Genomic DNA, 21,570 nt, shown 5'->3' on the forward strand with positions numbered 1-21,570 from the left:
TTATTTGAAAGTCTGTTTCAGTGCTCCATTCAGAGGTGCTGTGGGATACTTGGTTGTCAGAATGAGTACTGTTCCTGGAAGTTATGCCCAGAGCTGCCACCCAGTGTGTCAGGGCAGACTGACCTTGCACCCCCACCCCCGCATCCCTTTGGATTGTTTTGCAGGTACTATATAAATCTGTGTCAGAAGATATATAAAGGGCCTCTCGACTGCTCTGACAGAGCCAGCATTTGCAAGAAGAGTGCATCTGGAGTCGTCCAGGCCCTGGGGCTTGTTCACACACAGAAGCTGGACGTCTTAGGTAAGGCCCTGGGTCCTTGTCGTGCTCAGGTTATAGGTGTTGCATCCGAGTTGGGAAGGTGAGGGCTTCCTCATAGGACCACGAGGGCAGCACTGGCTTTAGTTGAAACTGACACATACTCTTCCCAATGACTGTTTCTAAAGCATTTTGGAAATTCCTGGAACATTAGAATAAGTACCATTTTGTATTCTCAGAGATAGCAGTTCTGGCAGGTGTATGTGGAGGGGTCACCTCTCCTGGGAACGTACTTCTACCCTGGGAGGGTCACAGTGGTTAAGGTTCCCCTGAATCCTTGCTCCCATTATGGGTTGAGTGTTGAAGTCTGCGTATACATGTGGCAGCATTTATTCGGGAGAGCTGAACGGCAGTTACGTAAGTCTTTACCAAGACTATCTTGGTAAAGATAGTTCAGGGGTACATTTTTGGAATGTCTTAATAATTTAGAATATAATGAAAGTCTTAACGTTAGTAGAAAATTCAACTTGCAATTGGTTGTTGAGTGGAAGATTCTATCTTTCGTTATTGAGAGAGAACGAGTGAGAGCAAGAGCGTGGATGGGGCTGGGGAGAGGGAGAGAGAGAATCTTTAGCAGGCTTCATGTGCGGAGCGTGTCATGGGGCTCCATCTCACGACTCTTGAGATCATGACCTGAACGAAAATCAGAATCAGACACTTAACTGACTGAATCACCCCGGTATGCCTATCTTTCATTATTTACAGGAGAAGGTAGGTCTTTCTTAGATAGGAACAACTGGGGTGTGTTTGGGGTACCAGAAAGAACAACACCTTTACCTAGCTAGAGTAGAGCGGGGCCCCGAGTTGTCCTGATTAGGCCACAGGGTGACTTGAGTCTGCTGGAGCTGTTGGGAGGGAGAGCAGGTTTCCAAGGGAACCCCTGTCACTCTTGACGAGAAGTACACCAGGTCTTGCAGGTCGGTCACATCGCCTGGAGGGGCCCTCCTAGCCCATGGGTTCGGGTTCATGGCCGTCCCCACACAGCTCACAGTGAGGGTGAGGGTAGCTCTCTGTTCCGCAGTCTCATGATTGTATGTGGACACAGGATCAGCCTTTCCCTCAGTTTCCCACAACCAGCTGAAAGAGGTTTGCTTCGTGAAGGACTCACTGGAGCTTGCGTTAGCAGGGAGCTCCTGGTCCCCAGCACACTGGGGGCCCCAACAGGACAGCTGTCCGAGGACAAACACCATGACCCCAGTCTCAGTGAGGGCTGCGGCCATTTGGGGTGGAGAAGTTGACTCTCTGTTCCAGTTGCTAACGTTGATCCCCAGCTGTGCTTTCTGCCTGTGTAATCCTCCTGGTGTCGTGAGGTTGGGCTTGGGGTTAGAGTCCAGGTCACAGGTCAGGGGCACTAAGCCGCGGAAGGTCGAGTGGCTTGCCTGGTAGTGCGGGGTGTTTACATTATGACTTGCACTGGTTTGGTTCCGTACTCTAGCAGTTTAAGAATTTCTTTTTAAAGCAATAGAACTCTTTTTTCTAAAATTTTACTGAGGCGCCTAATATTTAACTCATCCAGTACCACTTTGAATTTGGGGAGGGCCAAGAGCCTGGGCCTCTGGCTGAGCCAAGTCCCCTGCGCTTTGACCTGGGTCCCGGGTAGGACATGTGGGAAGCTGGTACGAAGGCCCGTGTTCCCCTGGCCTCTCCTGTCTTGGGTGTGTGTGGCTCCCGAGGGCCCCTCCCTGTGGCCCTGAGCCAGGCCGGCTGGGCTCAGGCAGCCCCAGGACAACTCTGGGCAGCCCTACACAGTAGCTGGCAGCAGCGCGAGAGCTGAGCTGGTTGCCACACTGGCTTCTGTGCACTTGCAGCCGAGAACCAGTGCTCACTTTCCTCTTAGATCCTGCAGGTCAGGGTCTCAGCTCTTTATCTGTGTTTTCAGAAGTGGAAAAGTTGAATGCAGAGCCAGAAGACCCGAGAAAACCAGAGTCGTTCTGTTTCTGGTTTTTCTCGTTGTAGTTTGGAGGTCTAGCACCTCCCGTTACTACCGGGGGACTCAGATGAGGGGATTTGTTGGGAAAGCACCTAAAGGACACTGGAATTAGAGCAGCCATGACAGCTGGCATTATGTGAGGTTCTTCTCTCTGTGCCTGTCGCACTGGGCTCGTGGCAGACACTTCGGCAGTATTGCTCTTGCGCAGGTGAGGAGATAGGCTCAGCAGCTGCGTAGCCCAGAGTCAGGCAGCTAGGGAGCAGGCGGGCTGGGATCTGAACCCAGGTCTTCCCTAGCCGTCAGGTTGTGGTGTGGACCAGGAGGCGGTCACCGAGCTTGGCAAGGCTGAGAACCCAAGACTGAAGACTTATGGGTCTTCAGAAAGCTGAACATTTGTTCTGTTTGGGGTTTTAATATAGATGTTGACTTCTGACACTGAAGCTTTTTATAACCAGAAATAACGTCATCTCCATCATTTGTGTGTTTCAGATGACAAAGTCATCGTAACTTACTCAAAAGGTTATCAGTGTGGGGAGAATAAGACGGCATCTGCCGTCATAGAGTTGACCTGTGCGAAGACAGTGGGCAGACCTTCGTTCATGAGGTGAGAGAGTCGGGGCCTCCACGGGAAGCGAGCATGGAGCGGGGCTCGCCAGGATCTCTCTACAGGGTTTTCCCTTGTGGCTATGCAGACGGGTGTGCAGGGAAAGGGGGTTTGGGTGGCTGCAGTGAGGAGGGGCCCAGGGCTATTAATTGTCCGATAGTGTGTAGAGCTGCTCTGCACCAGGAGGGATTTCCTGGAAAAGGCTGGGACACCATGGTCCGTTGACTAAAGCGGTGCTGTAAAGCAGTGTTTAACTGGACTCTTCAACATCATTGTAGACCCAAAGGGGCAACAATGGGTGCCACCCAAGGCCAGCTGTTCAAGCGGCCTGAGACCCCCAAGTAGGTGGGGCTGGCACCTGGGATGCTCTTGGATTCTACTAGAATTTTCTAGGCAACTCTGCATCTAATGCTAGGAGGAGTTTGGCCAACAGAGGGAGCATATGAGCTGCTGTTTGATTCTTCCAGAAGCTGGGCTGGAATTTCTGGGGAGACCCGGGAATTGTCTGAGGATTTAAATCAATGTAGGAGTCAAAAAAGCTTGTAAAATAAAGTTCAAAAATTTGGGGGCAAATTTTTTCAGCTTTTAGATGTCACACAGTGTTTTTGATTTTTTTGTTTTTTATTGTTTTAAGATTTGATTTATTTATTGGGCTGGCAAGGGGAGTGGGGAACAGATTCCCCATTGAGCAGGGAACCCGACATGGGACTCTCCATCCCAGGACCCTGAGATCATGACCTGAGCCGAACATAGACACTTAACCAGCAGAGCCACCCAGGAGCCCCTAGATGTCACATAGTTTCTTAATTTGAACAAACAAGCCCATATTAAACAGTTGCGTACTTTTTCACATTGCTGATGAGCTAGACCATCATCTTCCTTATTATGCTGTTGAGAAGTGTAAATAATAGCCATCCTAGTGCAGAGGTGCTGGCACGCATCCTGGGGGCAACAGGGGCACAGGTGGGGGGGTTCCCAGAGCTCAGAAGCGCCTGGACCCCTGAAAGCCAGTGGCCGTCATCCAGGCACACAAGGCTCTGCAAGGCCCCAAGTCAGTGGGCGTGACCGCAGTCCATGCTCCCCTCCATCCAGGTTCGACATCGACAGCTGCACTTACTACTTCAGCTGGGATTCTCGGGCCGCCTGTGCGGTGAAGCCTCAGGAGGTGCAGATGGTGAACGGCACCATCACCAACCCTATAAATGGCAAGAGCTTCAGCCTTGGAGATATTTATTTTAAGTAAGTGGAACATTTTCCTTTAGAACACTGACATGTATTCAAAATTAAACCAGCAATTTAGATCTTTCCCTGGTCGGGGGGAGGGGGGGAGCTGTGAGAAAAATAGGCAGTGTGTTTTAGTTACTGTTTCTAGGTAGTTGTCATATTTTGCTTAAACTGAGGGAAAGCATTACTCAACTATGAAGTTTCAGCACCAAAGATGGTGAATTCTCTCGAGTGTAAAAATAAAGTTGCCCCTCCTCCTTGCCTTCCTGATAGTCCCATGGGTTCGAAGCTGGAAGATGAAACCTGAAACAGTTTTTGATCAGGAAGCCTTGGGCTTACTGGTTTGTGAAAAAAAGAGTTTCTCAGTGGTCTTCCCAGAGGGGTTCCTGAGGTCAGGGGGCCAAGGTGACTGGCCACACACCTGCTGGCTGTGCGGAGGGGCAGCCTGCGGGGGTCATGGTGCGGGGAACGCCACATCTGAGACTGCACACCAGCTCTCAGAGTGCAGGGTGGGAGGCAGGAAGCTGATGGGGTGGAGGTTGGTGCCCTCAGGTGTCTTCCTAGGCCCCCCAGGCTGGCAAAGCAGGAGCAGGGCCGCGACCTGCAGCCCTGCAGCTGTTCTGTGTGTTTGGGTGTATGTAAGTGGGTTTCTGGAAGGACTGGAGGCCCTGCCATCTTTTTTGTCTCTTCAGGCTGTTTAGCGCCTCTGGAGACATGAGAACAAATGGGGATAAGTACCTGTATGAGATCCAGCTTTCCTCTATCACAAGCTCCAGAAATCCCGCATGCTCTGGAGCTAACATATGCCAGGTTAAGCCCAACGACCAACACTTCAGTAGGAAAGTTGGAACTTCTGACAAAACCAAATACTACATTCAAGGTAATTGGTTTCCATTAACATTCCCTGTTCGGCTTCTTTGAGGGAAGAGCTTAACATCTTTGTGAAGAAACTCCCTTAGTTGAAATCCCTGAATTTAAAGCAGGAGTCCTGGTCTGATTCTGTGTCTTGGTACCTGGTCAGCTCAGTGGGCTGAAGAGTTGTGTGAGATGAGCATTTCCCTATAAGAAGAAGGCACCTCAGTTAACAGAGAAACACCTGAAAGCCCAAACCTTGGTGTGAACCAGAGGTTGTGAAGTGGGGGTGAAGGCAGAAGACAAAGTGTGCATGTCCAAGAGTCACCTTCCATTTGGTTTTGTCATGTTGGTTCTTGGCAACTTCAGATATTGTTAGAGAAGAGGAAGATATTTTATGTTTGTCAAAAGGATGAAAAGAAAAAGATAGACACCCTTTAAAAAGTTAAACATGTTTAAAAACCCAGCTGACTTTGATGTTAAAAAGGGCTCCTGAGCTATTCCCCGAGGGGAGAAGCAGCCACTCCCTGAGTGGTAGAAGCCCAGATGTCCATGTTTCTGCTCGGACACTGAGCCCAAGTGTCACTGCACTTAGTCTTGCCCCTCGGGCCCGCCAGAGGGACCCGCCAAAGGTCAGCCTGATTTGCTTTCACAACTCCACGTCATGGTGTAAACGCCCATGGTTCTCTGTTCTTATCCAGTAATTCTGAGTTGGGTTTATTTGGGTCAATGTGTTTGTTTATTCGTAGTTAATAAAACCCCTTCCAGACCTATTCACTTCAGTATTCATCAACACAGGAAAGTCAGTTTAGTTTGAAGACCACTCTTTGCATTTCGTGAAGAAATGCAGCTTAAATCTCTTCCCAAGTCTTCATTCACCACAGAGGGCAAGAGGAGGAAATCACGGAGCCCCATCTCACTGTGATTCAGAGCTGCCATCCCGGCTCCCCCATCTGCTTGAGGATGTGTGCCTGTGTGCCGGCCTGGCAGGATGGTCTGTTCGGGTCATACCTCAGCCAGTTATGAGTGAGAACACATGGGGCCTTCTTGGGCCCAGCCCGCAGAGCCCGGCTCTCAGGGCTCCCTTCTGTTTGTGGACGTGTCCGCTTCACACACTGAACGCCCTGGCTCTGTAGCTCGGCTGACTGTGGACTTTGAGCCACTGGCAGTTTGGAGAAGGCACCGTCTGCACATGGCTCCCTCACTTCTGACACAAACTACAGGTTTCAGGGAGCTTCCATCACTACCCTGAGGTTTGAGCATTTGCTAGGACTCAGGACTCATTTGAGCTATTACAGTCACAGTTAAGGATAGAAATTGGCCAAGGGAAGAAGCACATAGAATGGCTCCCCAGAAGGGAGCTGGATGCTTCCATCGTCCTCTCCCTGTGGAATGAGGATGTGTTACATTCCTAGTGTCTGTGTGTGTGTGACGATACACACGGAGTCTCACCAACCAGAGACGCTCACCACCACCACCCCCGCCCCAACACTCAGGGCTCCATTGTAGAGGCTGGTTTAGTTGGCGGGCTGCTTGGTTGCCCAGTTGGTCCATTTCATTGTCCAGATGAGCTGATCCCGCATGGCCGGTCCCTGTTCTGAATCCTGCTGTGAGCTGAGGACAGAGGCCAGACCTCTTCTGGGGCCAGGTTCAAGTCATTCCTGCTCCTTGACTTAAGGCAGGGCCTCTGTAATGTGTCAGGCATCTGTGAAAGAAGGTCTTCGAAGAAGACCTTTGAAGAAGGCCCTTCACGTATGATTTTAAGTCTACACCAGCTTTTTAGAAATGTTGGTGATAATGCGGCGTGGCTGTATTGTCTTCCTTTCCAACAGATGGTGACCTGGATGTGGTGTTTGCCTCATCCTCTAAGTGTGGAAAAGATAAGACAAAGTCTGTGTCTTCCACCATCTTCTTCCACTGTGATCCTTTGGTGAAGGACGGGATCCCCGAGTTCAGCCACGAGACCGCCGACTGCCAGTACCTTTTCTCTTGGTACACCTCTGCTGTGTGTCCCCTGGGGTGAGTGTGCTGTCCTGGCACGGACGGCACTTTTGGTCACTTCCCCTTTGGATGGACACTTCCCAGCTGTACCTCCAGCCTGCTCTCAACTTAGCTCAAGCTTATGTTTGTATGTGTCATCCCTACACCCCCACCAGGTTTTGTGGGAATATTCCAGCCTGCCTGAGAACCAGGGAAGCAAACATATAGCCAGTACCCAGCTTCAGGGGCTGTCCAAGCGTCACCCTTCCTGGTCCCTGTCCCCACCACCCACCACTCCCAGTGCATTGGCTGTCCACCTGCCGGCTGCATGCACGAGGCCTGACCGCCCTCACTTTCCCCTGCGCCCCGGCCTTCCCTGGCCGATGCGTCCCCTCACTGGCTTGCGGGCGGCAGATGCTCAGTCTCATCTTTGTGCTCCTAGCACATTTTTCCTTGTGTTCTAGTGCAGGTTCTTATATGATAAATTTCTCTTTAACTTGAACAAAGTATTGTTTATGTTTGAATGAACGAAAACTTGTTCTACAGATTTTGACAATCAGCCGTAGGCCAGGTTTTTATGAGAAGTGTGCATTTCTGTGCTGAGGGCTTTCCGGTAAGGGAACCTACATCTTCTCATGCCCCACAGCCTTCGTCTCTCTGCCTAGTTCTTGGCCAGGTTTAGAGGCACTCATCTAGAACAAAAGGCTACAAGCTGCTGTCCTCTTGGATTTCTTCTTTAGGTTCATCCAGGTTGGTTCTTACAGGAGTTTCTCATCCTCTGTCCCAAGACTAGGATCAGGAGATAAAGTTCCAGCCTTGCAGTTGTTTCTGTTGTTTCCTGAAGAGGGATTTCACTGTAGTCTGGAAAAACTGTGCTAGGGGATGGTGGTGGGGATTCCACATCACATCTGTTAGATCTTAGATTGGTTTTCATTTTTAAAAAGAGTCCACTTTATCGTGTGTTTTCTAGGAACATGGATGTAAGGCAAGTCTTAGCAAATTTCTAAACATTGGTGCCATATAAATAACACACTCAGTGCAATTAAGTTAGGAACCAGTAATGAGAAATTAAGTGAAAAATGGAAACACATTTAGACACTAAAACACACTTCAGAATAATTCCTGGCCCACAGGAGAGCCCGAAGTAGAAACGAGAACACACTTAGGAGTCTGATAAGCAGAGTGGGGTGACCCAGGGATGTGCGTGTGGCCCTCTGTAATCGCCGCCCGCCTCACTCCAGGCAGCACCTACCACCTGTACTCCTGCTTGTGCACCTATTTTCCATATTCGTGGAAATCTCGCTATCCAAGGACTCTGTCCTTTGCTGTTCTCCACACCCTGGGTTGGGGCCTGCAGGGGTTGTTGCTCGGGGGGATGTGCCACCAAGTGATGTGGCTTCCTTTCAGAGTGGACCTTGATGGTGACAATGCAGGCGAGGACACACAGGAGCACAAGGGGCTGTCAGAGAGAAGCCAGGCCGTTGGGGCGGTCCTCAGCCTGCTGCTGGTGGCACTCACTGGCTGTCTGCTGACCCTGCTGCTTTACAAGAAGGAAAGGAGGTAAGGAGACAGAGGCAGGTGGGCCGTGAGGCCAGTGCTTCAAAGTTGGAGTCCTGGGATCTGAGCTTCTGTGTGTGTGTGTGTGTGTGTGTGTGTGTGTGTAAATTATGGAAGCTGTCTTCAAAGCTGTGTTTTTTTAACTGCCTGGGTTCCTGTGACAAGGTGTTCTATTTGAGCAGGGCTGTGGAACCTGTCCCCAGTCTGTGAGCCACATTCTGGTGCTCACGTCACATAGCAGATGCTCTGCAGGCTCTCGGCCTGGCCCATCTGTATCTAGGACATTGGTCTCTGGATGTGTCCTGAGATGGACAAAAAATTAGCACCTTTTATGAGCAGACTTCCTTTTGATCCACTGACCCCTCTACACTATCCTCCCCGCCCCCTTCCTCCCATTGTAAAAGTGAGCATTTACTAGAGCCTGCTGTGTGCCAGGTATGACACCATCCCCTTGGCTCACCTTTTTTGGGTCAGAGGGCTTGTCACCACGTGTGGCTGTCCATCCAGCAGACTTCCACATCATGCATGAGTGAAACACAGAGCCTAAGAGCCCTGTGTGTGGTCAGCCCTGGCAAATGAGAGAGGGCGTCCAGAATCTGTGTGCAGCCATCCCACCCAGAGAGGCATGTGCTGGAATGAAGAGTCAGGGGAGAAGGTCTGGGTGTGAGCTGGTCTTGGCTTAGTTATTTGGCACGCGTAATCTCAGTGCAGCCTTGGGGTGGTGGGAACAACATGGTCTTATTGTAGTCACACAGCACAAACATAGGTAACTTGCTCCTGCCCTCGCTAGACTGCTGAGAGGCAGAGCAGGTTTCAAATCCCCTTCTGTCTGATTCCAGAGCATTCTTTTCACTGAACTGACCCAGCTGCCGTGGGTTTAGTGCGCCTGTGCCGTGGAGGGCCATGCCTGTGGTCGCTGCGGCTTCTGTCAGTGGGCGCTCGAGGTGGTGGGGCTGGCCAGGTGGGCCTTCTGCCCTGCTGGTCCCACCCAGCAGTGACCACTCGCCTTACAGGGAGATCGTGGTGAGCAGACTGACCAGCTGCTGCAGGAGAAGTGCCAACGTGTCCTACAAATACTCGAAGGTAATTTCCCACCTCCCCTGCCCCCAGTATCGGGCTGTCCATATGGTGATGACATCAGTCGGTGATGACAAGAAAAACACAAAAGGGGAAGCATCATCCATTGCTTTGAACCAAAGCACATGTCTTGTCCTTTTTTCCTATAACTTTTTCTCATTGTGATTATAGCCAATTTTCTTAGAACATTTAATACTGAAGTTGTCTCTACTTTTTTGGCTGTATTTATTTGGGGGAGGGTTTTTTTTTTTAAGATTTTATTTATTTGAGAGAGAGCAGGAGAGAGAAAAAGCATGAGCTGGCAGCGGGGGGCTAGGGGCTGGGGGGTGGTGTTGCAGAGGGAGAAGCAGGTTCCCCGCTCAACAGGGGGCCCAACTTGGGGCTTGATCCCAGGACCCTGCTGAGATCATGACCTGAGCTGGAGGCAGATGCTTAACCGACTGAGCCACCCAGGAGGCTTTTGTTGGCTATTAAAAATAATAATAGTAATAATGAAAATTTTTGTGTATCTGCCATTTGGATGGTTGGCTTTCAGATAAATTTCCCCCAAACACATTATTTGTTTAAAGAGCATATGCACGCTCGTGCCTCCTGATACAGCCACCATACTGCTTTCTAAAAGGCTTATTTCAGACACAGTCACCTCCTTCCTGAGGCTTGTCTCACCACTTGGCCCCTCCTGTCCCCTGAGGGCACCTAGCTCAATGTGGAAGCTTTCCTCCTGGCCCTGTCTGCCTTGGCAGGCTCTCAGCAGGAGCTGACCTTGCCAGCTGACCCTTCCTTTCCCTGATGGGGGAGCCTGGGAAAGGGGTGACTGCAGGGGGCAGGGAGGGGTTCCCCAGCTCATGAGTAGGTCCTGGAAGGGAGGGTGACAGAAGAGCAGAACAGGCTCCAGGGTCTCGCTTTGTCTCATGCAGGTGAACAAGGAGGAGGAGGCGGATGAAAACGAAACCGAGTGGCTGATGGAAGAGATCCAGGCACCGACCCCGAGGCCCGGGAAGGAAGGACAGGAGAACGGGCACATTACCACGAAGTCCGTGACGGCCGAAGCCCTCACCTCCCTGCACGGGGATGACCAGGACAGTGAGGATGAGGTCCTGACCATCCCAGAGGTGAGGGTGCACTCGGGCAGAGGGACTGGGGCCGCGAGTGTGCCGCATGGGAGGATCCCACAGAGGAGGGGGCTTCGGGAGAGCGCCGATGGTGCAGGGGGGCTGGTGACAGGGGACAGGGTCCGCAGGGGGAAGCCACGGCCTGTGCCACAGAAGACCGGGACCTCCGGCGGCCTGGCATCCTTCCACGACGACAGCGACGAGGACCTCCTGCACATCTAGTCTCCTGGTGCCTACGGGAGACGCGGGTCCGGCCTCGCCAGGCACCTCCAACCAAATAAGACTTCAGCTCGATGATGCTTCTATCATTTTTGCCTTTAACAAAAACTGTTTCAAAAGGGAAGAGTTTTTGTGCTGGGGGAGAGGGTGATGAGGTCAGGTTTACAGTCCTTGGAACGAGGCTCTGCTCCTGTCACTGGGGGTGGGGCCGGGGCCCTGGGTTTTGTCCCCAGCCCTCACTTTAAAAGCGTGGCAGCCGGGCGCTTCATAGTGTGTGCCCGGGCCAGACGCATCTTGGAACCGAGGGCTGCGTATTTGAGAAAAACCCTTGCTGCTTTAGGCCCTGTATGGTTTTGACCATTATATTTTAGCATTTAATTCTCTCCTCCTATTTATTGACTTTGACAATTACTCAGGTTTGCGAAAAAGGAAAAAAAAAAAAAAAGAACAAAACAAAAAACATAAAAAAACAAGCCAACAGCCTTTTTCCCCTGACGGCAGGGGTGACGTCAAGGTTCATCCCCCGCCCGGAGGAGAAGCTGTCGGTGTGCTAGGAAGGTTCCATATGAGATTTTTGAACTGGTCAATAATGTAGCCTCTAAGTTAGAACGCTCCATTCTGTCCTTCCTCTTTGCTTCCTGTTTCCTAAGGGAACGCGCACGTGCACGCACACACACGTGCAGAGGTCCCCGAGTGCCTAGGCTCTGGAGGCCTGTTCTCTGCCTCTTCAGTCAGTAACGGCTGCAGCTTTTTGCATGACGTCTTCAATCCTAGGTGCGCAGAGCACATTTATCAGTATTTCTTTCGCCGGCTGGTGAATTCAAACAACCCACCCAAAGATTATTTTTGTGTGTGTGTGAGAATGGAGTTGAGATGTCAGAGAAAATAACTTTTTTCCAGATTTGGGATATAGGTCTCACCTCTTCAGGTTCTCATGATACCACCTTTACTGTGCTTATTTTTTTAAGAAAAAAAAGTGTTTATCAACCATTCGACCTATAAGAAGCCTTAATTTGCACAGTGCGTGACTTACGGAAACTGCATGAAAGCCGATGGGCCAGCGTTTCGCCCTAGCGTTGCACTTGGGATTCCTGCTCTGGGGGTGCTGGGTTGGCCTCTCAGTGCTGCAGGACAGGAGGGCGGGGCCACTGTCCTTCCCTGGCTGTTGGCACCTTTCTTGAAGTGTTTAATGAATGACTTTTCTCGAATTATAGAATTGTATATAGACTCAGTGGTATTCATGTACTGAAAAGCAAACTACCCTACAGAATTCCTTGGTTTGTACTCGGTTTGGCTGGCTAATTTTGATTTCAACATGAGTGTATTTTTTAAAATTGATTTCTTCTCTCATTTTTTTCAATCGAATTTACTGTAATATAAAGTATTCAATAATTTCAATAAAAGATAAATTATTAGTCGAGTGTTATGTTTTCTTCGCCCCCCCCTCGATGTGAAGAGTCGCTGAACCCATCGCCAAGTCTGGGAGCCTGTGTGCTCTTCTGTGGAGTCCCCAAAGAGGTCTGCATGTGGGTTTCGGCGGTGGGGTCCTGCTGGCCCTTCGTGGGCAGCGCTGGGGCTGCCTCGCCTGCATTCGGCTTTCTGGGGGTCTGACATGTCAGCCCTCTTTTTCGAGAAAGCAGACGTCACGGTGTCCCCAGTTTGCTAAAGCGGACACCTAGGAGTTGGTTGTCCTCAAGCTTCATGTCCAGGGGGCTGTTCTCTCAGGCCTCTCCCGCCTGCTCACTTCCCTCTAAGACACACACAGGAAGGCCCTCCCCACCCCTGTTGGGTCAGGAAGGCCACTTGCAGGCACCCACTGGCCGTGTTGGTGAACGTGATGGCAGAGGTCTTCATCTGAACCCGCGGCCACCTGCCAAATGCTTCTGGGTGTTTGCTCGGACTCTTAAGAACCTCAACCGCCACTGACTGCCCTGGGCTCTGAAGACAGTCACCACCCTTGCCAGCTGTTGTGGGTAGTATTAGAAAAATGTGACCTGACAGCAAATAGTAGGAACTATGATGTTTTCAGAGAAGTGATTTTATTGGTAAGAGGACATCCCTGATACCCGGATACCTTGAACCAACTATCTCATGCCCTTTTGTTTGAGACTGTCCGAGCGTGGTGGAGGAGCAGAGTAAGTGGGGGATGAGCATGATGAGGCAACCCTGTGTCAAGGAAACCCTAGTAAAGTAGAAGTCTGCTCTTAGAACACCTAAAACTATTCTTCACCAACCACTGAAACTGTATAGTGCATACGATGATCCCTTCCAGAAGGTTGATTGGCACCTGGGCATTTAAAACAACATCGGGGGATAATCCAGTCCTTCATGAGAGTTAACCGATGGACATGTAAGTCTCTTCTTGGGGTTCAGGTACTAGGGGTGATGAGCATTTTGGGGACAGGTGGTTTAGAGAGGTTAGATGTAAATCTCCATCAGCTTCTGAAGACCACTCATGACTCAGGTGTGCTCACACGGCTTACTTCTCCAGCTGCATTCGCTGGTCCAATTTTCACAAACGTGAGAATCCCTGGCAAAGGGAACAGAACTGAACCGGCTTTACCAAACCGCCGCTGAACTTGACAATTGTATTGCAGTGGCGTAGGCTGCGTGATGTCACCTCCGGCCGTGTCTCTGGTCTCCCTGTTTTCCAATTACATCCTTCTGCAGCCGTGATCAAGGGAATGTAACTGCTGAAAACTAGCTCGTGATTGGCATATTATGGAGTTAACGGAGTTAATATATATATATATATATATATATATTTTTTTTTTTTTTAAAAAGGGTAAGTTGGCCTTACCCTTGAGCAAGCCTGTTGGGTGGCCTGAGAGCATGGGGCGAGCCAGTGATCCCTGCAGAGACCCCTGGCCCTGGGGGTGACCTTGGTGAGCACTCCGCCCTCTGAGCTCTGGAGGGAGGGAGGGTAGGAAGGTTTCCAAGAAGGTACGGTATGCAGCGCTTTCTAAATGTTTGCCGGTGAGGTCAGAGGTGGGTCCTCATCCACTAGGACCGGTGTCCTTACAACAAAGACAGAGACAGATGTGCACTGAGAGAGGAGGATGTGACGACATGGGGAAGACGGCCTTCCACAAGCCAACGAGAGGCCTAGAACACATCCTCCCTTCTTAGCCCTGAGAAGAAACCAGCCCTGCCACACTGTGGTTTTGGGTTCTGGTCTCCAGGACTGTGACCTCTAATACATGGCCTGTGATTTCAGTTCCCCTGGCCTGTGGCCCTTTGTTACGGCCGCCCCGGGATGCTAATCAAGGGATGTGAGGCCCGGTTCGGTCCCCTAGAGGGTCCTGGTGGCCAGCAGACACAGGGAGGACCCACAGTTGTGCCTGGGGGCCTCGTTGAAGCTGCCCCCTGTGACCTGTGATCGCCATCGTGCCCGTCAAGGAGTGAGTGGGCGAGTGAACAGGTGGGCTCCTTTGCGGGGACAGGGTGGGTGGGTCACTGAGAGCCCAGTAGGTTCTCACGGGCTGGACTTTGACAGGTATCCTTAGGTTACTGGGACTTGGGATGCCGGCATCCAGTTGGGGATAGAACCGGAACCCAGAGCCCAGTGATGGCTGGCTCCAAACCCGTCCCCAGTGTCTTGACTAGTCTCTGCTCCCAGGGACCCCTGGCCCCGAGGGTGACCTTGGTGAGCCCTCTGAGCTCTGGAGGGAGGGAGGGTAGGAAGGAATATGTGTGGCTGTTTCCTACGTGTGCTGGGACAAATGAGGACCAGAGGTTGTAAGCAGCAAACCAGGCAGGCACACACAGGCTGTTGGGTCCGGATGGTCCTGGCGCCGGGAGATGGGAGGTGGAGACAGGAGGCTGCCCTGTTGGGCCTCTGGCCGAGCTCTGGGGGGTAGGCTCCCGCGTCGGTGGGTTTGGTGTCAGCAGAGGGGCCCCGACATGGGGCGGGCGGGAGCCTGCGGTGTGAGGACGGCCTGGGTCACAAGGAAGGCCGTGCCCTGATGGCCCTGCCGAATCTCACCACGGCTCCTGTGCTGGTTCCTCGTTTCTGGTGGTTTCCATACTCCCCACTGCAGTTTCCCTGTCCCTTCAGGTCCTTAAGAGAAAGCTGTTGTTTTGGACAAGGGGCTGGGGACTGAAGGCTGTGAGGAGAGGACATGGTGGTGCCCTCCTGGCGGCACAGAGAGGGAACCAGCAACCCCAGAGCTGGTGAGGAGGCCTGCAGCCTGGGACAGGCCTGGGACTCAGCCCTGGGGCTGAGTGCAGCCAGGGGAAGGGGCCCCCATGAGGTGGGGGTGGCAGGGGTGGGGAGTTGCCATGGGTGGTTTGGTGGTTGATTACAGGGTCATAGTGCTTGGTGCTTCTCCTGTTTTCATTCTGATCCCCAAGATGTCCTCGGCCACCCTCGCTGCACCTGAGCCAGGAATCGTGAGATGGGAAACCGAGTCCCTGGTCCAGGCAACACAGAGAGCGAGTGGGCAGCCCTGGCTGGCTTGAGTGGCCACTCGTTTTCCTGTGTAGGTAAAACCGAGCTCTCCCTTCTCCTGTGTGTATCTCCCTTGCTCCTCACTCAGAACGTCTCACTTCGGGTCACCAAGTGTGTGGGGTTCTCCCCACACCAAGCAGTGCTCTGGAATACCACCTGCGGGTCCTATAATTTAACTGGATTATGACACTGTCTACCTGGAGATAGCCTCAGACCCCAGGTAAGGGGCCCAGTCCCACAAGACCACCCCCCACTTCAGACACCAATTGCAGATCGAGGGTCCCCAGGTCACCCATATTTCTGTGACTTGGATGCAGATCTGGGTCCCATGACTGCTTCCCCTTTGAATTCAATGGATTTGCTGGAGCAGCTCAGAGAACTCAGGGAAACACTGATATTTACCAGTTTACCAAGGAATACGATCAAGGAAACAGATGAGCAGCCAGATCAAGAGGTACATAGGGCAGCAGAGGGGCTTCTGTCACCGTGAAGTTGGGGTGCATCATCCTCCTGTTGTGGATGCGTTCACCAGCAGGAAGCTCTCAGATCCCTTACTTTTGGGATTCTTTCTTTTTTTATTTTCTTTCTTTCTTTTCTCTTTCTTTCTTTCTCTCTATTTTTTAATTCATGAGAGACACAGAGAGGCAGAGACACAGGCAGAGGGAGAAGCAGGCTCCCTGTGGAGAGCCCAATGCGGGACTCGATCCCAGGACCCCGGGATCACGACCTGAGCTGAAGGCAGATGTTCAGCCACTGAGCCACCCAGGTGCCCCACTTTTAGGATTCCTACAGAGGCTTCATCACATAGGCTTGATGGATCATTAGCTCTGTTTTCAGCCCATCTTCCTCCTCAAGAGAATTGGGTGGGGCTGAATGTTCCAAGCTTCCATGCATGGCTTGATCTGTCCTGTGACCAGGAGCCATCCAGGAGTCACATCATTAGAACAAAGGACACTCTTGTCACCTAGGAAATTACAAGGGTTTCTGGAGCTCTACGCAAGGAACCGGGGAAAGAGACCCTGACACATTTCCTATGAACTCACACCAGTAGAAAGGACTGCCTTTCAGCTGGGAGTGTGTGAGGTCCTGGCTCTGGGGAGGCTTGCCCAGGCCCCCCTCCTTCCCACCCTCCCAGCCAGTGCTCAGCCCTCTGGCAGCAGCCCGCATAGGCAGGGGTATCGCAGAGCTGCAGCCCTGTGACGTGGGCCTTACTTTGGCCACACCAGCCGGTATAGCCCTGGGCTTGAGGCCGGCTCCCAGTGCCCACGGAGCAGAGAGAGAAGAGTCCAGAAACAAAAGGGTGCCGTTGGCACCGTAAACACTGCCCCGTCTGCCTCTCCTGTGCGCAGGTGAAGGGACCCGTCCTGACATCTGTGTCTGTGTCCCAGGGCTGAGATGGGGGGCGGGGAAGATATTTCCCATCTGATGCCGTTTTGATGTCTCCTGTCAGCAGCTCCAGCCAAGGCTCCTGGGGTCCCACCCAGTGTCCAGTTGGTCCCCTTGGCCCAGTGACCCGGGTGTCAGCTTGTTGTATAGTCAAGCAGCTGGGAGTCTACCACCTGGGCAGGCTGGGAGGGCGGTGCTGGGTCAGGTCCCATGGGGTCCTGCAAAGCCCGGCCATCCTATGTTGGGGTGAGGATGTGGGGGATGAGTGTGTTAGGGAGCTCAGCTATCCCCTCACCGTGTGCCCCAGGCTGAAGGCCTGGTGAACCAGAAAACCAGAGGCTGCTTCCCCGTCCGGCCAAGGCGCCGCTGCCGCGCTATGATCAGTTTGCAGCCAGCTCCTGGCCCTGCGTGCTCAGCCTCAGTCCCTCCCAGCGAAACGCGGGACGTGAGTCTCTGTCTGAGAGGCCAGAGGACCTGACGGCTCGCTCCCAGCTCTGCCCCACGATGAGCAGGCCCCTCGCTCTGATTTCCCCCCACAGGAGGCCAAGGGGGAAGCAGGGTGAAGGCCTGGAGGGGCCGGGGACCCCAGGCTGCCCCTCTGCCCCCTTCCCTGCTCCGAGATTGGCCACAGAGGGGGTGTGTGCAGTCGGATGGGCCGAGGGGAGAGCTGCTCGAGCCCGGCCTCTGCTGCCAATGCCTGGCCTCGGCCGTCAGTCCGGCAAGTGAGGTCCCAGGGGGCACGCGTGGAGCACAGGTAGCCAGCCACAGGCCTTGGGAGCGAGGTGGCTCCTAGGCCCCCAGGCCCTTCAGGACCCTGCTGCTCCCCAGAGCCCACAGTTTCTCTCCTCGTTTATTGCTGTGTAGCCACATCACCACAAAACTAGGTGCGTAAGGCCACACACATGTGTCTCCCATGTCTGGGGGACAGAAGCGTGGCCACAGTGTAGCTGGACCCTCTGCAGTCTGGGGAAAAATCTCCTTCTGAGCCCACGTCGTCCCTGCAGTTGTCAGCACCTTATGTCCTTGCCACGTGGGCTCCCCCACAGGGCCATTTGCTCCATCAAAGGCAGCAATGGGAAGAGGAACGTGGCTGTTAAACTGTGATGTAATCACATGGGTGGCATTGCCACATTGGATGTGTTGCATGGAGACAGGCGAGTCTCAGGTCCCATGGATACCCCAAGGTGCCGACTCCAGCAGGGGGCCACCTTGCCATCCCAGCCTGCTACACCCTTCCTGCCTTTTCTCACCGACTGCTTGCCCTCCCGCCCCGTCCCCCTCCCCCCGTCAACCCACTGGATAGATGGAAGGTGCTCGACTGGCTGAGGGGTCAGTGTGGGGGGCTCCCCTAGTGCCGTCCACTGGAGCTCTCCCTTTGTAAGTCTGTGCCCCCCTGAACTGTAAGCTGTTGGGAGGTAGGGGCTGCCCCAACTCTGCGTCCTGGAGCCTGGGGCTGCTGGAAACGTGTAGGGACTTGGCACGGTATTTGTGGAGTGAGCCAAAGAACTAACACAGCAGGTGGTGAAGAAGGGCCGGTTAATAAATGAAGGGATGTTGCTCTGGAGCTGAAGGAGGTTCAAGTTCAGTGACAGCGTGGACTTGGAGGCTGCTGTTAGCTCCCTAAGCTTCTGTTTCCCCAGCTGAGCAGTGGGGAGTCTGATCACACCTCCCGTGAAGGCCGTCGTGAGGAGTTCCAGAACACACGCAGGAGCCCTGTGCTGGAGGCTGACGGCCTTGTCATTGATGGTCACTGGTCAGCCTGGCTGGTGGCTGAGTCTAGAGCCTTTCACCTGGGATGCTGGCCTGCAGAGCCCTCGGCGGCGGCGGCAAATAGGATCAGATGCTCTGCAGAGCCAAGCTCGAGGCCAGTCCGTGCAGGGGGTGGGGGTGGGGGTAAGGGTGGGGATGGGGGTAGGGTACAGGCCAGCCTATGAGCCGCCGGATTGCACAGCCCCTGTAGCTGTGCCAGCAGGCAGCTGGCCCTCTTTGATTTAGCTGGATTCTAAAATGAAGTTTTTAGATAAGCAATCTCTCTGGAAGAGCCAACCAGGGGGTTTACCCAGCGGGCTCTAACTCTCTCCTCTCTGGGAGGGAGCTCTGACTCCAGAGAATTCAAGGGGGCACCTGGGTGGCTCAGCGGTTGAGCATCTGCCTTCGCCTCAGGTTGTGATCCAGGGTCCAGGGATCGAGTCCCACATGGGGCTCCCCCACAGAGAGCCTGCTTCTCCCTCTCTCTGTGTCTCTCATGAATGAATAAATAAAATCTTTAAAAAAAAAAAAAAAAAAAAGAGAGAGAGAGAAAGAGAATTTGAACCTCCACCTAGTTGACTTGCTTCCCGGCCAAGCCATGTGGCCAGTCACCCTCCTGCTTCCACCCTTGCCTGTCATGGGCGCCACGGGGTGAAAGATCGCTTCCAGTTGGTCGGCTTCCAGGTAGACGTGCTTGGACAGCAACTTGCTTTCGAACCAGCCCATCGCAGAGAAGTCCGCACGGAACATTGACCCTGGCCACCGCGGCCGCGACAGCTGGGTCAAAGTGATGAAGGTGCTGGCTCCGTTATGCCCACCGTGGATGATATTCTGGAGCAGGTCGGCGAGTTTGGCTGGTTCCAGAAGCAAGCCTTCCTGACCCTATGCCTGCTCTCGGCTGCCTTCGCCCCCGTCTACGTGGGCATCGTCTTCCTGGCCTTCACCCCGGATCACCGCTGCCTGAGCCCCGGGGCGGCCGAGCTGGGCCGGCGATGCGGCTGGAGCGCGGCGGAGGAGCTCAACTACACGGTGCCGGGCCCGGGGCCCACGGGCGACGCCTTCCCCCGCCAGTGCCGCAGCTACGCGGTGGACTGGAACCAGAGCGCCCTGGGCTGCGTGGACCCGCTGGCCGGCCTGGCCGCCAACAGGAGCCACCTGCCGCTCGGGCCCTTGTCTGCACGGCTGGGCCTACGACACGCCCGGCTCCTCCATCGTGACCGAGGTGAGGCCGGGCCCTGTGTTTGAGGGAACAGGAGGGCTGCAGGGGCAGGGAGGAAGCACACCGCAAATCCTAGAAGGTTCAGCTTCGCATCAGGGAAGAAGGGGGGAGAATTTTATTCGCTGATCACCTAGGCCATGTCCGGCGCTGTCCTGGGCACTCGGTGGCCTGCTTCTCCTGTCTGGTCCCCTGTAGACGTGGGGTATTAGAGGAGCGGGCTGGAGGTAGGGGAGACCTTTGCAAGCCAGGCTGAGCTGGATTGTTAGGACATTGGTCTGCAGGGAGACAGGTTCCTCTTCTTTCTGGCCCACTGGCTTCTCTAAGAGCCTGCTGCATTCACTTGGGGTGTCATTAGATTGGTGGGTCTCCCTTTCTGCACTCATGAGAGAGCTAAATGCTGGCTGGGATCGTGTGGAAGCAGCTCTGGCTTTGGAGAAGGACCTTTTTTTTCTTTTTTTTTTTCTTTTTATTTATTTATTTATTCATGAGAGACACACACAGAGAGAGAGGCAGAGACTCAGCAGAGGGAGAAGCAGGCTCCATGCAGGGAGCCCCACGTGGGACTCGATCCAGGGGCTCCAGGATCAGGCCCTAGGCTGAAGGCGGCGTTACACCGCTGAGCCACCCGGGCTGCCCGGAGAAGGACCTTTTCAAAGCCAGCCGTGCCCCAGATCAGTTGGGCGTCACTGAGTACGTTACTCAGGGCCTCTGAGCCTCCACTGCCTCACGGGCCAGCCAGGAATGGCAAGTCACCTGCCCCACAGGATTGGCAAGTTCAACGGTACATGGCATCAGTGCTGGGGCTGCGTCAGGGGCCCTGCTCCTGGCCTACAGGTGGGACGATGGCGTCAGAGGGCCTCATTTGCATAGTTCAGTGGGTTCTTTCTGTATGGTGCCTTGAGAATATTTTAATAAAAAGCCACTAGATTTTTTTTTTTCCCTTCATAGACCTTGTAAAAAGTGTTACATTGTGAAAAGTGTGGGCACTTGGAGATTGGCATTGAGGACCATTGTTGAAACCAGAGGCCGGAAGTTATGCAGAGGCACTCTGTTAGCAAAGCCTGGTTTTGGCGAGGGCACTGCTTAGCTGGAACAAGAGGTCACTTAGTGGTTTCAGTGTCAGCACAGCCGAGGCTCCTACTGGAGGAAAGAGCTGTGTCCTCTCCCCTTGCCTGATCAAGGGGCAAGGCTGGGGAGGGGACAGCACAGAGGTTTCTCCTTCAGGAGGAACAGGCGCAGGTGTGACTTGCTTTACCTGCCACTGCCTGAACACCTGGTCTCCAACGCATCCTCCAAAGACAGGTAACCAATGAGACGCCTCGCTCCCGGGGGGACCAAACTGTCTGACAGTCTGGCTGGGAATGTAGATCCGACCAAGACAGGGAGGTGTTTGTTCTGTTCTGTGTGATGAGACCTCCTCTGCTAGTAAAGGATCGGATACCATCTTTCATCTATTCACTCCGCGGTCTGCTCACTCAGGAAAGTGTCTGAGCCTTTGCTCTGCTCCCGCACCACCGTGGGGCTGGGAGGGACACAGGCCGTGAGCTTCCCTCAGGGAGGCTGCAGTCTCCAGGGCAGTGAGAAGAAGACCAGTGCCCGGGGTCACGTGTGGGTAGACACACAGGGGCCGTTGGGCTCCCGGGGTGGACGTGTACCTTGGCTGCTGCACAGATCATGGGCACCTTCCAGAAGGAAGTGGCATTTGAATGGAGCCTCGGTCAGTATTCTGAGCAGCAAGGAGAGGGAACAGGACAGACCGGGAGAAGGAGCAAGGGGCAAGGCTGGCTTGGGGGAGAGGGAGCGTGTGCTAGGTTCATTTGGGACAATGAGCTGTTACATTGCGTAGAACTCAGGGTTCTTTTTTTCTTTTTTAAGATTATTTATTTATTCATGAG

At 53.4% G+C, this 21,570-nt stretch overlaps 2 protein-coding genes across 2 annotated transcripts in view; both read left to right on the forward strand.

Annotated features, from left to right (window-relative positions):
* Positions 1-12,286, forward strand: part of IGF2R (insulin like growth factor 2 receptor) — a 99,701-nt gene extending 87,415 nt beyond the window's left edge. The window contains 8 exon segments of the mRNA NM_001122602.1: positions 165-301; positions 2,736-2,850; positions 3,943-4,089; positions 4,767-4,954; positions 6,759-6,945; positions 8,314-8,466; positions 9,477-9,546; positions 10,458-12,286. Coding sequence (NP_001116074.1) covers positions 165-301; positions 2,736-2,850; positions 3,943-4,089; positions 4,767-4,954; positions 6,759-6,945; positions 8,314-8,466; positions 9,477-9,546; positions 10,458-10,874 — 1,414 coding nt within the window. The 3' untranslated portion in view covers positions 10,875-12,286.
* Positions 12,287-18,997: 6,711 nt separating this feature from the next.
* SLC22A1 (solute carrier family 22 member 1) overlaps positions 18,998-21,570 on the forward strand; it is a 29,553-nt gene continuing 26,980 nt past the window's right edge. The window contains 2 exon segments of the mRNA XM_038526495.1: positions 18,998-19,620; positions 19,622-19,678. Of these exon segments, the coding sequence (XP_038382423.1) occupies positions 19,267-19,620; positions 19,622-19,678 (411 nt within the window). The 5' untranslated portion in view covers positions 18,998-19,266.

Source organism: Canis lupus, chromosome 1 (genome assembly GCF_011100685.1).
Source record: "Canis lupus familiaris isolate Mischka breed German Shepherd chromosome 1, alternate assembly UU_Cfam_GSD_1.0, whole genome shotgun sequence".
NCBI classification, from domain to species: Eukaryota; Metazoa; Chordata; class Mammalia; order Carnivora; family Canidae; genus Canis; species Canis lupus.